This window comes from Anabrus simplex, chromosome 11 (assembly GCF_040414725.1).
Source record: "Anabrus simplex isolate iqAnaSimp1 chromosome 11, ASM4041472v1, whole genome shotgun sequence".
Classification (NCBI taxonomy): Eukaryota; Metazoa; Arthropoda; class Insecta; order Orthoptera; family Tettigoniidae; genus Anabrus; species Anabrus simplex.
In genome coordinates this window covers 48,836,882-48,853,866 of record NC_090275.1, presented here as the reverse complement: position 1 = coordinate 48,853,866, position 16,985 = coordinate 48,836,882, and the positions used below count along the sequence as shown (strand labels likewise).

General features: G+C 41.9%; 1 protein-coding gene across 2 annotated transcripts in view; it reads right to left on the bottom strand.

Annotated features, from left to right (window-relative positions):
* Positions 1-16,985, bottom strand: part of Nep5 (Neprilysin 5) — a 100,593-nt gene that overhangs the window by 48,268 nt on the left and 35,340 nt on the right. For both annotated transcript variants that reach the window (XM_067155969.2, XM_067155970.2), the window contains 2 exons: positions 8,310-8,360; positions 3,517-3,678 (listed from right to left, as the gene is read on the bottom strand). In XM_067155969.2, coding sequence (XP_067012070.1) covers positions 3,517-3,678; positions 8,310-8,360 — 213 coding nt within the window. The remainder of the gene's footprint in view (positions 1-3,516; positions 3,679-8,309; positions 8,361-16,985) is intronic.

Here is a 16,985-nt window from a genome sequence, read left to right as displayed (position 1 = left end):
TCCTTGCCTATCCCTTCCAATCTTCCCATCCCTCCACAAGGCCCCTGTTCAGCATAGAAACTGGGCGAGGTACTGGTCATTCTCCTCAGTTGTATCCCCGACCAAGAGTCTGAAGCTCCAGGACACTGCCCTTGAGGCGGTAGAGGTGGGATCCCTCGCTGTGTCCGAGGGAAAAGCCGACCCTGGAGGGTAAACAGATGATGATGATGATGATGACATATTTTTCGCATGTAATGTTCGCCATACACGTGTTCGTGGCACAATGAAACGTAAAGAAAGTCACCGTGTGCTGGTAGTAGGACTACGCTTCACCATTTCAAAAATGTGTTGCTATTCCTGCACAGGTAGAGAAGAAAACTGGGAACTTGGAAGAATATGTTACCTGTTTCACGCAATGTGCTGAAAACTATGGTAAACACTCTACGAGCAGGAAAGCGCCGACGGTATTTCTCGACAATAACAGGAACACTACCATCGCAGAAGCCGTAAACCCTATCGGCATTTAAACTAGCGCGTGAACAATCACAGTTAACCGATTATTATTATTATTATTATTATTATTATTATTATTATTATTATTATTATGTCCGATTCGTTGGCTGAATGGTCAGCGTACTGGCCTTCGGTCCAGAGGGTCCCGGGTTCGATTCCCGGTCGGGTGTCGGGGATTTTAACCTTAATTGGTTAATTCCAATGGCCCGGGGGCTGGGTGTTTGTGCTGTCCCCAACATCCCTGCAACTCACACACCACACACAACACTATCCTCCACCACAATAACACGCAGTTACCTACACATGGCAGATGCCGCCCACCCTCATCGGAGGGTCTGCCTTACAAGGGCTGCACTCGGCTAGAAATAGCCACACGAAATTATATTATTATTATTATTATTATTATTATTATTATTAATCGACACGGCCATCTGTGGGCCACGTTTACACAATCTTCCTTCTGTCACGCAGACTGATACCCTTCTCTTTACACTCTCGCCAAAGATTCTTGAGTCTTTGACTTCTTCTTGCTCGTTCTTCCACCGAGATGTTCCGTGGCTTCGCATGTTGCTCTTCAGACGCATCCCTCAATCCTGCAACCTTCTTCCCAAATGATGTCCTTTCTTTTATATCCTCCTCCTTGATACCTATTTCTACCAAGTCATTGTGCACGTGTGTAAGCTATTATTATTATTATTATTATGATTATTATTATTATTATTATTATTATTGTTATTATTATTATTATTATTATTATCGTATGGCATTTACATTACATTTACATTTCAATCTTTACATTCATGACCTGGCAAGAACAACTTCAAAGAAGATACAGTTTGCAGACGATCTAGCTTTAATTACTCAGAGTACGGATTTGGCACACTGTGAGGATGTACTGTAGGGAGATCAGAAGAATGCACATGCCCGGTGAGGCACGGGGTGAAGGGGTTTTCACCGGCAGAGCCAGTGATGCAATGGTTACCATAACAACTCCGCTACTACCCAGGCGACTTTATATTATGTTCTACTGGCAGCTCTTTGCTCTTGTCAGTTGTAATCCAGCGAACTGCAAAGTGTGAGTCAATGTTTTCGTGTAGCAGATAAGAACAGATAAGAGCCGATCTGTCTGGGCAGAACGGGAAGTTCGTGTTTGCAGGCCACATTCCTCATTCTTGCATTCTTCTCATCTCTACACAGTACTTGCAGAGGACCTAGCTACCATGTGTGACTATTTTCACAAATGGAGACTCCAACAAAATCATGGTAAAACGGAAGTAGCAGCATTCCACTTGCATAACGTGGAAGCTAATCGGAAGCTACATGTGTTTTTTAACGGAACAGAAGTCTCACACAACTTCTTTCCAAAATATCTGGGTGTCTCACTGGTTCGATCCTTGTCGTTCAAACAGCATTGCTCGAATCTGTCAAAGAAGCTGAGTACAAGAGTAAATCTACTGCATAAACTAGCGGGCAGCAACTGGGGTGCAGATGCAAACACTCTTCGCACTGCTTCACTTTCTCTAGTATACTCGGCTGGTGAGTACTGCGCTCCTGTGTGGGAAAACAGCGTACATTCGAGCAAGATTGATGTACAGCTCAATGAAACCATGAGAGTTGTTACTGATACAGTGAGGTCCACTCCTACTCAGTGGCTGCCTGTTTTAGCAAACATTGCTCCTCCAGATCTGAGGAGAAAAGCAGCGAAGGTACAGTAGCTCAAGAAGTCGTTTGCACACAGGAACTCACTTTTGCTCAATGCCTTACGAGATCCACCTGTGATGAGGTAAAAATCCAGGAATCCACTCTGGACTGATCTACACACCTATGAAAAGTTATGTGTAATAGCAGAATGGAGACAGCGATGGGAACAATGTCCACCCACCAACGCCTTTCTGATTAAAGTTAACCGATGCTTCTCACTCACAACACACCATGGACAACGGGCTAGTTTAATAGCAGAAAGACATCCCGAGCAAAGCGGTTGAAAGCAACGAGGTAAGTTGGGCTGGAATGAAACGTCAAGGAGGTTGGATGGGTAAGACACATACGTGCTGTATTATCGGCACACTTTATCTGGATGCATTTACACCCTAGTGCTGAATCGGTCGACCTCGGCAATCTTCGAGATCCGTACTGGCAACCTTTGAAACACAAACTATGAATCGCTTAAGCAAATTTGTGCGACATCTGGCGTACACTTTACGTACTAGTACTGTTGTTGTTTTATAGAATTAATGCTAGGACCATGATTCGCATCGAGAAATGTTATACAATGTGTATGCGACACAGTTGTTGGCTTAAGATAATAACTGTTTAGGAACTTCATATCGATCGGTCATATTCTCGATTCAATTCAGATTTCATTTTCATTCAGTTGGCAGCACTACCGGAACCGGGACGGCTCCCTCCTTACTCCTCACCCCCCGTACACAAATGCATCCAGATAAAGTGTGCCGATAATACATTAAATGTGTTCTATCTCGGGAGCCGTACGGAACAGGGCATATGTCCATCTTAAGTTTTTGCTTCAAATGATCGTTACTGTCATATCCCTGAATATTGACCATTTCTCCTGGTACATTCGGTATAAGAACACTGTGGAACATACAAAGTACTAAACATTCTCGTGAAATGCTAATAATTTGCACAAAATTCTAAGGAATTCCTCGTTGCTTCACATACTGTTTACAAATTTGTCCACGGAGAGTACAGAGGTACAGAGTCGTTGGGTGATGATTTCTCCTTTGATTAATGGAACTCGTGGGCCGTAGCCTTTAGGAACACCCACATCAGTGCAAAGTTCATCTCCTTCCAACTGCCAGTTTGGACACTGAACATTGTATAAAGTTATAAGATCTTACAGGAAAATGAATTTGTGCTTTTCATGCCATCGCATATTTGTACTGTGGAATGTTGCCTGAGAAAATAAAATATGTAATGTACAGGTTTCCTATATATTACTGGTTAAAGTTTTATATTCTCCGTTATGGTAGTAAAATGGTACAATATTGCGGTGGCACTTACTTCTTATACGCCGTATCATCATTTCTCCTCGGTCGGCGAACCAATCGTGGTTGATTGCTGAGTCTGGCATAGGGTGGTGTTCTCCCCACCGTCCACACGAGAAACGATAGAAATCCGTACAAGGATCTACGCTGCTGTCCATAGAGAGTATCAGGTTGGCAGCTGCAAAACATTCATAATTATTGAGTGTAAATTATTTAATGAGTGTTAATCTAGTTCTAGAGCATGGATTATAATTTCTGTAAGTTCAGACGTGTGGTAAGTGATTGAGAAATACAGAGTGATCAAGCAGCTCACTTCGGTGGACTAGAGGATGAGTTCATAAGTAAACGTCCGCATGTCCTAAACAACTTGCCAACCAAAGCCATTAATTGGACTGATAGATGTGTTCGGAAGGAACTTCCAAATGTTGTCTCTAAGACCTGGACAAGGCATACCTTGAGAGGAAAGGGAGTCATTATGTACTCAGACGTCCCTCAAAATAATTCAAGGGTGAACAATAGAAAGGGTATTTCATGCTCCGAATGGACCAATGCTTTGAAGATGCCATGCAACATTAAAGCGGTTCTCGCAATACCGGGTGGAGGTTCGAGCACAACCCGCTGCCGTTTTCCAGACTGTAGTGAGATTGAAACTCCTGGACATGTGCTGGGATCATGCCAGAAAAATGAGTTGCTTGTGAACGCATGACATCACAAAGTGAGAAGTGTTTTAGCCTCATTCTTGAGATTGTTAGGATGGGAAACTGTTGAAGAAGTATACTGTCAATCCTCTATAAAGCAGAGTTTCCAAGACTGTTTGTCTCTGAGGCCCCAGAACATATCGCATGCATGTCCGAGAACTCCTTAGCCACAGAACATAATACTGCATTCGGTAAACAATAAAAGAGAATTTTGTACTTGTTTTATTTTATTGGTATAATTTAGGACTTTGTTAGAAACATAATTTAACTTAACTTCATGTACATACAGATAGTTTATAAATGCACAGAAATTATGCAACAATGTGACACTTGGATAATAATTACAGTAGTATTGTTCTGAAAAAATTGAAAAATTCACTTGTTGCGGTTCTTGGATGAGTGCAATTGGACTAGACAAAAGAGTGACTGAATGGGTTGCTATATTTCTAGAAAATAGATCTTAGAAAATTAGAGTAGGTGAAGTTTTATCTGACCCTGTAATAATTAAGAGGGGAATTCCTCAAGGCAGTATTATTGGACCTTTATGCTTTCTTATATATATATATATACATGATATGAGTAAAGGAGTGGAATCGGAGGTAAGGCTTTTTGCGGATGATGTTATTCTGTATAGAGTAATAAATAATTTACAAGATTGTGAGCAACTGCAACGTGACCTTGATAATGTTGTGAGATGGACAGCAGGCAATGGTATGTTGATAAACGGGGTTAAAAGTCAGGTTGTGATTTTCACAAATAGAAAAAGTCCTCTCAGTTTTAATTACTGCGTTGATGGGGTGAAAGTTCCTTTTGGGGATCATTGTAAGTATCTAGGTGTTAATATAAGGAAAGACCTTCATTGGGGTAATCACATAAATGGGATTGTAAATAAAGGGTACAGAGCTCTGCACATGGTTATGAGGGTGTTTAGGGGTTGTAGTAAGGATGTAAAGGAGAGGGCATATAAGTATCTAGCAAGACCTCAACTAGAGTATGGTTCCAGTGTATGGGACCCTCACCGGGATTACCTAATTCAAGAATTGGAAAAAATCCAAAGAAAAGCAGCTCGATTTGTTCTGGGTGATTTCCGACAAAAGAGTAGCGTTACAAAAATGTTGCAAAGTTTGGGTTGGGAAGAATTGAGAGAAAGAAGAAGAGCTGCTCGAGTAAGTGGGATGTCCGGAGCTGTCAGTGGAGAGATGGCGTGGAATGACATTAGTAGACGAATAAGTTTGAGTGGTGTTTATAAAAATAGGAAAGATCACAATATGAAGATAAAGTTGGAATTCAAGAGGACAAACTGTGGCAAATATTCATTTATAGGAAGGGGAGTTAGGGATTGGAATAACTTACCAAGGGAGACGTTCAATAAATTTCCAATTTCTTTGAAATCATTTAGGAAAAGGCTAGGAAAACAACAGATAGGGAATCTGCCACCTGGGCGACTGCCCTAAATGCAGATCAGTATTGATTGATTGACCAAGCGTTTGCAAGCGTAGTCACTCGAACTGAAGTTCAGCCTCTACGTTAGCTTTCTCTCTTTAGTTCGTCTTCATTTGTGTACTCGCACAGGTATATTGTTATGAAAGGCACAAAACGCAGTATTTCCTTTCTAGAAATTGTAGGGGATATCAAGGTCTCGAAACTCGATCAGAGACGTAGAGTTGTGATACATTCATGGAACTTCCTGGAGCTAAACATGCCACTCCATCTGATTCTCCACCCATATCGCACTTCAATTATTTTTCACTTTAACTCTGCCAAGATGCTTGGCTAGTTGATCTTCCTCAAGGGGGGACAGTTCATATTTAGTTTCAAAGAAAGGATTTGTGAGCCACGAGATTTTCTCAACCTTAGGTGGAAAATATGGTCTGAATTTTGATGCTAGCAATTCCACGTGTCTCACAATTATATCACTTACACTGCGATGTTTGCGGACCCATGCACTTCGTTGAGCTCTGTGTCGAGGTGTCAGCAAAGGGACACGAGTTGGTCGTCGGCTGGTGAAGCCTATTAGGTCAGTTTTCTCATCACGGTCCTGATAACCGGGCGAGTTGGCCGTGCGCGTAGAGGCGCGCGGCTGTGAGCTTGCATCCGGGAGATAGTTGGTTCGAATCCCACTATCGGCAGCCCTGAAAATGGTTTTCCGTGGTTTCCCATTTTCACACCAAGCCTTAATTAAGGCCACGGCCGCTTCCTTCCAACTCCTAGGCCTTTCCTATCCCATCGTCGCCATAAGACCTATCTGTGTCGGCGCGACGGAAAGCCCCTAGCAAAAAGAAAAAAAAAAACGGCCCTGATAGAAAAGGGTTCCTGACTCCCAACATTCAACAGGGCGGTGATCTGAGTCAGAGTAGCCCGTCGAGTGCCCAGTATGGTTCTGCGTAGGTGACGTGATGCCCATTCGTTGAACAGCTGTGGTCTTCCCGTGCGATATTGAAGATCCATCCTCGACATTGTTGACCTCGGAAACCCGAAATACCGAGCTCGATAGCTGCAGTCGCTTAAATGCGGCCAGTATCCAGTAATCGGGAGATAGTGGGTTCGAGCCCCACTGTCGGCAGACCTGAAGATGGTTTTCCGTGGTTTCCCATTTTCACACCAGGCAAATGCCGGGGCTGTACCTTAATTAAGGCCACGGCCGCTTCCTTCCAATTTCTAGGCCTTTCCTATGCCATCGTCGCCATAAGACATATCTGTGTCGGTGCGACGTAAAGCAAAATAGCAACAAAAAACAAAACAAAAAAAAAACCGAATTCGCATGTAATCTCAGTTAGCTTGCGGCGTGTTGCCATCTTCACGACACTGGTGTCTGTGACAGACTGCTCGCTACGCCGTAGCTAGCCGCAACGCTAAGAGGTCATACACGGCACATTTTCTAATGGAACACCCCTTCCCGTGACTTTCAAAAAAATATAGGGAAGTACTTATGCATAGTGCCTGAAGACAAATTCTGACTTCAGGGGATTCTCGTAGGAAAGTGACAGAACGCATGCCATTGGTAAACAATGTTTTATTATGGTATACACAGCAAATATACAAGACTACGTAGAAAGGACAGGTCACCACTGGTTACACACCTTCGAAATAATCACCCAAGGTTTCTAATGTACGTTGCCAGCGGTGGGGCAGGCGCTGAATACCATTCGCTGCATGTGTATCGCTAACGTGTGACACCTCTCTTCGAAATGCTGTTACGATGTCCTATTTGTTAGCAAACCGTTGTCCACGTAATGGCTTCTTGACTTCGGGAATTAGATTATAGTCACACACCTAATGCTTCCCGCAGCTCTGCATGGCATTGGCGTGCATAACTGCTATTTTAATATACGATCGTTGCTCCTGCTTGCTGACTTCCATTTTGTGACGCTCTCACTCACACAATGAACGTGAGGGCATGCTTAGACCCACACTGTTGTTTACATACACCATCTAGTGGCATCATACGCAAGTACATACCATACGTTTCCAAATGCATATCTTAGATTATCTGTGTTGTCTCCTGTTCGCGAGAAAAAATAGTTGCCATGACTTATGACTTGACCTCCGTATATGAAAGGAGAATATTTATGAGACAGGTATTTCCGTGGAAGCTTACCTTCTCACCGTTGTGGATAAACAGAAAATGCAGTTTGAGATATTAATGGAAAGAGTAAAATTGTTTGCATTATGGTTGATATAAAACGAGGTATGTAATTAGCTATGTGTGTAACTTATTCCATTAACTTAACCACTTATATATAAGTCGATAACATGTGTGACTATAGTGAGAGTGTATACACTAAAAGAGAATAAAACAGAGTCAATTTCTTTGCAGGGTTCCGGAGTGGAAAAATGTGAAGGCTTCTGTTATTTGTAACCCCTGAGCTAAGTATCACAGTGCTCAGCCCTTTAGCTGCCCGCTAGTCTCTCCAAGGTTGGATCTGGTGTTCATTTCTCTCGTTAACTTCCAGAAGTGGAGCCTCAGTTCTAAATTCTCGACTTCTTGGCGGGAATAGGAGCTCATGTCCACTCGGCTGAAGTACCTCTAACTGCCTTGACTGGATAGCATCATATTTTATATTCAATTGTGGCTGTATAATATGTGTCTTAATAATTTGCTTATACATACCTGATCTGACGCAGTCTTCTGATGTGCATGTTACAGGGGGTGATCTTGCGTCTGAAAACAAGAAAAAAGGTCTAAGGGGAGTACACCCTATGTGGACACTCTTTATCACTATTACCTATAGTATAGTCTGTCTGTATTGGTCAGCATGCTGAGCTTTGGCCCAAAGGGTCCTGGGCTCGATTACGGTCGGATTGGGAATTTTAACCTTCATTGGATAATTCCTCCGGCTCGGGGGCAAAGTGTGTGCGCCACCTTCAACATTAGAATTCATCCTACGCAGAGCCCCACACTTACAGACACAAAAGCCACCTTGACACACTTTCACCAGACCTCTCCGAAGGCCATTCGTTATTATTATTATTATTATTATTATTATTATTATTATTATTATTATTACTATTATTATTATCATCATCATCAACATCATGTCCGACTCGTTGGCTGAATGGTCAGCGTACTGGCCTTCGGTTCAGAGGGTCCCGGGTTAGATTCCTGGCCGGGTCGGGGATTTTAACCTACATTGGTTAATTCCAATGGCCCGGGGGCTGGGTGTTTGTGCCGTCCCCAACATCCCTGCAACTCACACACCACACATAACACTATCTTCCACCACAATAACACGCAGATACCTATACATGGTAGAGGCCGCCCACCCTCATCGGAGAGTCTGCCTTACAAGGGCTGCACTCGGCTAGAAATAGCCACACGAAATTTTAAAAAATCATCATCATCATCAACACAGAAAGTTCATGAGTATGTGTGAGGGGTCTTATACCGTTCGTTGTTCTCCTCTTAATCCATATTTCATTTTCTCTCGTGGGACCAAATGTTTCCCGTAGAATTTTCCTTTCTTGCTTTTCAATTTCTATAAATTTAGAGTGACCTCTAAGGGATATGGTTTCTGAGCTCCCGGCAAAATAACTGTCTTGTGGGTCATAATTTTGCATTACGCGATATGGCTCTTTTGTTGTAGTACTTCCAAGTTAGTCTATACTCTTTATGGAGGTTGGTGGCTCTTTCTAAGTTGGTCCTACTGCCTAGTTCCGATGGTAATATGATTTCTAAAATGTATCTGAAGGAGGACACATGTGAAATTATAGCGTTTTCACCTCTAGCGCGGTTTTGTTTTAGAATGTTGATGTATATTTTCCATGTACTGGTTTTCTACGTTCGATATTATTATTATTATTATTATTATTATTATTATTGTTATTATTCAATTTATTGAAACGATTTAGCTAAATATTTATTTATTTTTCTAGAAATAGATCGGCCACTCTGCTGGCATTCCATATTTGATATAATGTAATTTCCCCTAAATATTGTTATAAATTTACTCCCCCAATGTTACCAACCAATTTTAAGGTAATAAGGTAAAATATATGTCACAAGGGATCTTTGATCATTATGAGATCACTGAAAATTGAAGAAAATGAGGATTGACGATCTTACTGTAATCCTTGTATCTTCTAGTTGTCTTAAAGTGTTATATTCGTATTATTGTCGTTCGATATTTGGAGAGCCCAATAAACTCACGGTAAATGTCATAAAATTCTCATTTGTTCTCTAGGAACAAACATGCCTTATTGCGACAAAGTAAAACTCACTTTGAAGTAAATGTTGTACGAGTGTAATTATGTATAGATAGATGACAGTTGATGTCCATAATGATACTTCAATATTTCATGGATGTTGTTATAACTCTGATACTTGCAAGTAATGTTGTTTTGTGCTCAGACAGAAGAACTCTGGAACGAATACAATTATATATTTCCTATAAAAGCTCGTCAACGATGGCAATTTTCTTTACTCAATATACCGGGTGATTCATGAAAGTAATAAAATATGCTCAACGAAACAGACTTACTGATGACCGCCCTCAAGATCTACTGCGGATATCGTCAACATAATTAGACTTTACTTTGAATGACGTCACTTGGAATACCATACATAGTGTTTTCACTACCTTCATGGGTGAAAAATGAGGGGCTATTTTGCCAATGATTTCATGGATATTTTCCCATCTCAGTAATTTTTATCATTGAATACTATGAATAATAATTTGAAACAGAACACGATACATACTTGCCCATGTCGTGGGCGCTTGTCCGTTCGGAGATATTTTAAGGAATAGTCTACATGAATAACAGTTTGTCGCCTAATTAACTGTGCACTATGAAGTTAGCATGAACTGGATTTAGGAAATATGTAAATGGTTAAAACATATCTACACCGAGATGCACGGAACACTTATTTATTTGCCTCAAAGAACGCAGCTATGTAAGCTCACCGGGCAAAAACTTGGTCATTCTTGGAGAAATGATTACAAGAATCATTTAATACGTGTTACTCTGCCTCTGGGTTTGATAACCGCATGGATTCGGTTAGGAAGTGAGTCCACAAGGTTGTACAGGTACATTGCATGCAGGTTAATCCACTCGCTGAGGATTTGATCGCGTAAATTGCTGGGATAGTGATGTCGGCGTTTAACCCCCTGTTGCATGTCCCACCGATTTTCAACGGGGTTCAAGTCAGGTGATTTTGCAGGCCAATCGAGAGGGTGGGGGAGTGTTCATAAAACCAGTCACATATTTTTTCAGCCCCACTGTTATCACCCAGAATATTTAAATAAACATGCTAGCTCATGTTAGTGGTTATCTCAGTGAGCTGGCAGAATCCATGATACGAAAAACACCCCGAGAACATCACAGATCCACCTCCGGCGTGAACCTCAACTTGTATATATCCAGGATGAAATGCTTCATTTGGCTTGCGGTGCACTCGACAACGTGCATCATTGGAGTACAGGCAAAAACGTGATTCGTCAGACCACATTACGTTCCGCCAGTCAGCTGCTGTCCACGTTCGATGATTTCTAGCCCATTGAATACGCGCACCTTTATGTGCCTGTGTGAGAAATGGCCTCTTGCGAGGAGACCGACTCCAAATGTTCATTGCATGCAGTTCTCGTCGCAATGTTCTCTCGCTAACAGGTTGGGATGGACCTGCATTAACTGACTACAGCAATTCCTGTCGCGCCTGGAAGCAATTTTGATTCAAAAACCATGAAGTGTGTCTCCGGTCCCTATCAGTCATGATCTTTTTCCGACCAAAATTCTTGTTTCGTGGCCACGTGTGGTGCACCACTGCTTATAGACACGTTGAACAGTCCGCTGAGAAATACCAACAAATCCAGCAACTTCACACGCAGCGTATGGCCATGAGCAAGGTGAAACAGGATTGCCCGTTTCTAACACTTCGTCACATCATTACATCTACCCATGTTGACGTATTGTTGGGAGATCAAAAGAATGCACACCCCCGGTGAGGCACGGGGCGAAGGGGTTTTCTCCAGCGGAGCCAGTGACTCAGTGGTTACCATACCAACTCCGCTACCGCCCAGGCGACTTTATATTATCTTCTACTGGCAGCTCTTCCCTCTTGTCAGTTGTAATCCAGCAAACTGCAAAGTGTGAGTCAATGTTTTCGTGTAGGAGATAAGAGCAGATAAGAGCCGATCTGTCTGGGCAGAACAGGAAGTTCGTGCTTGCAGGCCACATTCCTCATTCTTGCATTCTTCCCATCTCTACACAGTACACTGTTCGCTTGAAACATCAATGCCTCACTGATCGCTACAGCCTTATGCTCACGTAGACGCAGTCCGCATGCGGTTGAGCGCCATCTGTACAGACTTCACGATTCACATTTTCATTCGCACTGGGTTGACTAATTTTTGGAAGTACCAGGCGAATGGATATCATAGCACGTAAACAGCAAAAGAGAACGGATCAATTGTGCGATTTGAATTCCATTCAGGTCAACCGGAAGAAGTCGGCAGGCCCAGGTGAGTAGAGGTAGTGTGCCTACTTCTTACCCGAAGGTCCCGGGTTCGATTTCCGGCCAGTTCAGGCATTTTACCTGCATCTGAGGGCTGGTTCGAGGTCCATTATGTGACCGTACCGGCACAATTAGTATTTATTTCAAGTGATATGCTTGGTAAGGAAGCTGGCAGCAAGCTTTCTTTGTGTGGATGCTGGGGGTATCGTCAGGTTGTGCAATACGAAGCCCGCCAGAGAGGCGCCTCACCCGCCCACTGGGTGGCTTAAGGAATCCCCGAGCTAGGCACACGTCATAGAAGAAGCAGGAGAAGAACACTATTTAGCGACTCCATATTGGAAAACATCTGCCAGCGTACAGCGATGCCAGAGCGATCGGGCTAAATTTAATGCATTTTTGGCGTAAATAAGACTTGATTAACAAAACTGCACCTGTTAGAGGAGTGTGCTGAATTTTGGTGGAATTATAAAGTCAAGAGTTCTGATAGAAAATACTCTCCAAGCGAAAGGCGTTGGTAAACAAGTTATATAAGACCCATAGCGTACGGACGCGATGGCTGAAACCAGATGCCTTTGGGGATTCCTATTTCCCCTCCAAGCTGATTAATTAATTACTGCAGATCCGCCGAACATATTCAACTCCGCATATCATAGCGTACTTGTGCATAGCCGAGTCACACAGTCTAGCGTATTGCTAATTTCGACAGGCTGGTTTATCCAGGAAAGGCCAGAATCAGAGTGGGGGGAGGACACGCTAGCCGCCCCTATTCCCGGTTTGGCTATAAGTTGTTGCAGTTTCTCGGGGGTGGGAGTAGTCGAGAACGAGCTTCAGAAGGTGGAACTACGTGCGGTCCGCGAGCGAGGTCCACCTCTTCTTTGTTTGAATAACTGACACAAAGAAACGGGAGTGAAGTTTTAAAAGTGTTTTCCAGTGTGCAGTGATAGTAGAAAATGTAACTATATGACAGAGGTATTTGTGCGACATCCGATCGCGAAGTAAACTCTGAATATTTGTCATTATGTCTTAGGTAGTGACTGTAAAAGGCTAATGTCTGTAGCAGTAAAGGGAGCTCAGCTTCGAGGAGTCTAACTTTGGGATTTGGTAAACTTTGTTTCAAAGAAAATCAGATCGTGTGAAGAAATACTATCAGTTAAATCCATGTAACATTGAGAGCAGGATTTCCGGAACAGATTATAACACCAAGTAAAGGGGAATGATAAGTACAGGATCTGATTTAATCGAGATAAGAAAGTAAGAAAAGGACGGTTGATATAAGTCACGGACGTAGGAGGCGATAGACTTGGGAAGGAGGAAACCACGAATCACAGCTTGCCTGATTTAACGAAATAGACTAGCTGAGATATCCATAACAATTAGCATCACGTAACTAGCATCGCTCTAGAACGATAGAGGGGAAGTTGGATGGTGTCGAGTGATCAACAAGTGTGCAAGATTGTGTAAATATAATTGCAGTGATTTGTTCACCAGGAAGATGGATTACTCCAGCAAGGTCATCACACGCCTAGAACCAAGGACTGCACGAGGCAGCGACATGGAGTGAGCACCGATGGCAGGCCCCTGAAAACTTCGGACGGGGGCCAGAAAACATCATAAACTGTTGAGTATTGAGCTAATTTCTTCCAATGTTAGTATTTCCCCTTGTAAATAAAGGTACTGTAAAGATAGGGTTAATGATGAGGTAATTGATAGGTTAATTACCTGGAGTGGTCGGATGACCCTTGTTTAATTTGTTTTTTGTAAGTAGATATGGGAAGGAAGTGAACCAGGAAGGATGTATAGAGTTTGGGACCCCTTTTAGCGGATGCATGCGCACGCTATACTATATTTTTTTGTTATGAGTGCTGAGAAGGATTTAAGGGGGAAAATAAATAGAAAATTGAACAGGTTAATGCCATATTTTCATCTGCGTGACTACATAATATGAGCAGGGATTAGTAGGTGTCAGTATCATTTACATGTGCCTATACAGAAGTTAATGTGGGATAGTGACAGCACTCAAGTCATAAAAGTAGAGACAGTAGTTAGTTTTTGCATGCTAGTGTATAAGTTTGGCTGTAACTGAAGACGTTCGAGAAAATACGTGCGGAGGTTCAAACCTGGCCCACCCTACACATTAGCTAGGCTAATAAAGTAGAGATTTTCTAGTTGAGTTTGATCATGTCTGAATATTATTATTATTATTATTATTATTATTATTATTATTATTATTATTATTATTATTATTATTATTATTATTATTATTATTATTATCATTATTATTATTTTCTTAATGTAACTTGATCAGTGTTTTATACCGATACATTTCAAGCAACAGGTTAGTGGATTATTATTATTATTATTATTATTATTATTATTATTATTATTATTATTATTATTATTATTATTATTATTATTATATGTATTTTCTTAAAGTAATGTGATCGGTGATTTTTATATACCGATATATCTCGAGTAGTAGGGTAGTATATGACAGGTACACAATCTCGCCTCAAGGGGGAGAGATTAGGGGACATTGTTCTTTGGGTTAAAGGCTGACGTAACTGTGGTAAAAAACGTACGACGGAAGAAATGTATGGTTGAACCCCAGACTCCTGGAGAGTTGACGGGATTTTTGGTATAAGATAGCGGCTTAATTTGAGAAATGATTCAAGGACATAATGATAGTATGAGCTGGTTCGAGCAGGTGTACCCTGCATTAGCTCGATTATATGATTTTGATGACTCGGTGGCTGCCGATATTGAGTGCGTTAAATGGTCTCTCGCCGCTGTGCGAAGGGAAGATTTATGGCCCCAGAATGGGAAGGTCCTTGTGAGAGGGCAGCTGAGGGGAGTCGTTTGGCCGAGAAATGTTCTTTTAAGACGGTGCAGTCTTCTGTGAGAATAAAGACAGAATATTTACGTAATTACCACACACGATCCACCAGCCATAATCTAAAGGCAATGTAGGAATTTATGACTGTTCTTGACATGATCAGGTTAATTAGGGTTTTTATTTCAGTGTCCCTGATGGAGACGACCAGAGTCTCAGGTTCGAACCTCAATAGAGCACAGAAGGGACCGATAGCTCGCTCAAGTAGCGGGTGCTGCGAGATGAAATACAGCCATTTATACTTTGTGTTGGTGTATAATATGTGTTTCTTTTTCAGAGTGTGATCTTGTTTTGTGTTATGTACTGTTCTGCGCGAATTTAGACTTCGTGAATTTTTCACTGGTAGTTGTTGGAAGTGACGGGTTCGTTGTCGAGCCTGTGTTCGTGTGATTTTTATTTCATTTGTCTTCCAATTGGTGGAGACGCGCAATATTATTTCCTTTTCCATGGTTTACGTAAACATATGATTATTTCTCCAGTATATTTTTTTTATTCATGTATAGATATTTGGTGGCGGTAGATATAAGATAAAATGACCACTCCGGGGTAGTTGAATTAGTGTAAGTAAATGTTTAACTTCATGACATGGGATTCGGTCCCAGGGAATACTGATATTTAGAGGAAAATGGTTCGAATTGTAACTGTAAATAGGTAATCTGTGTTATATTTTGTTTGTGTAACACTCAACAGTTTTTGATATCCAACGAGAGATAGACAGACAAAACAAAATGATATGGACGTTGTATGTCAACGAGATTGGACATCCCTCGGGGATGTATAGTTTTCTGGGTATGTCAAATCAGGTATCCATCAGCTTGTTTCGTTAGTTCGGATGGAAGTCTTCTTTCATTTGAAATATCCTTAGGAACTGTGGTCATCCACATAAATATTCTTATGGAATGTGGATGAAGTTTAACTGATGGATGGTAGCACGGATTTTACCGTTGCTAAATATTTGTATTCAACTTGTCAATTTATATTAATTTTCCAAGGATGTCGTAGTGTATGTGTATATTTCAACGAGCGCCTTAGTAAATTTGGAAAACTTATTTGTGCTTATTCTTTGCCGAAAAACAAGCATCCAAAATCCTCTTCCGTTCATTGTAGGCCTTTAAGGTAGTTTATGTTTTATAGCCTTTATTTGCCGCGAACGTTCTTCGGCCCTGAGGAGTCCGTGTTCAGACCTCAGGAATGGGAGAGTAGCTCTGATCTAGCTGAGTCGAATGGTCGATAACCCTTCATGTGAGTGGATTAAGTATACAATCCCAATGGGGAGAAATCGGCACAGACCGAAAAGATCCCTTGACTATCGACTTCCGTGGAGCATGGTCCCATGTGTTCGTGACCCGAAAGGGTTGGTTTGTTGTCACATGGTCCCATGAGTCATGGGGGACGGTGGGAAAGATTCCAATTACAATTGAGGAGCTATCTGACGGTGAGATAGCGGTCCCGATCTAGAAAGCCAAGAATAACGGCCGAGATGATCCGTCGTGCTGACCACACGACAGCCTTCGGGCTGAGCAGCGGTTGCTTGGTAGGCCATGGTCCGTCGGGGCTGTTGCGCCATGGAGTTTGGTTTTTGGTTTTGGAAGAAGCGGATCTGGGGAAGAAGGGCACTCACGAACCCACAGTCCCGCATTATAAAGAAAAATATGGACTGCAAAATATATCCGAAATTGTTATCCCGCTTTTGGACTGCATTAGGTGTAGAAAAACATCTGTTAAAAAGCATAGTGGCAGCTGCTATCCGAGTTCAATATTCATTTTGAGAAACCATTTTTACAGTCAATAGTATCGTGTGTGGTGTTCTCTTTGTTAACTTGCTTCTTAGTTCCTTTTCTATTTTATTATTTTTATTGTGCTTTTATGGCCGTATGTCCAGTTTCTGTCCGGTATTCTATGATGTTTTATGCTTTTTTTCTTTTCCGTTCTTCCAGTATTTCTTCATT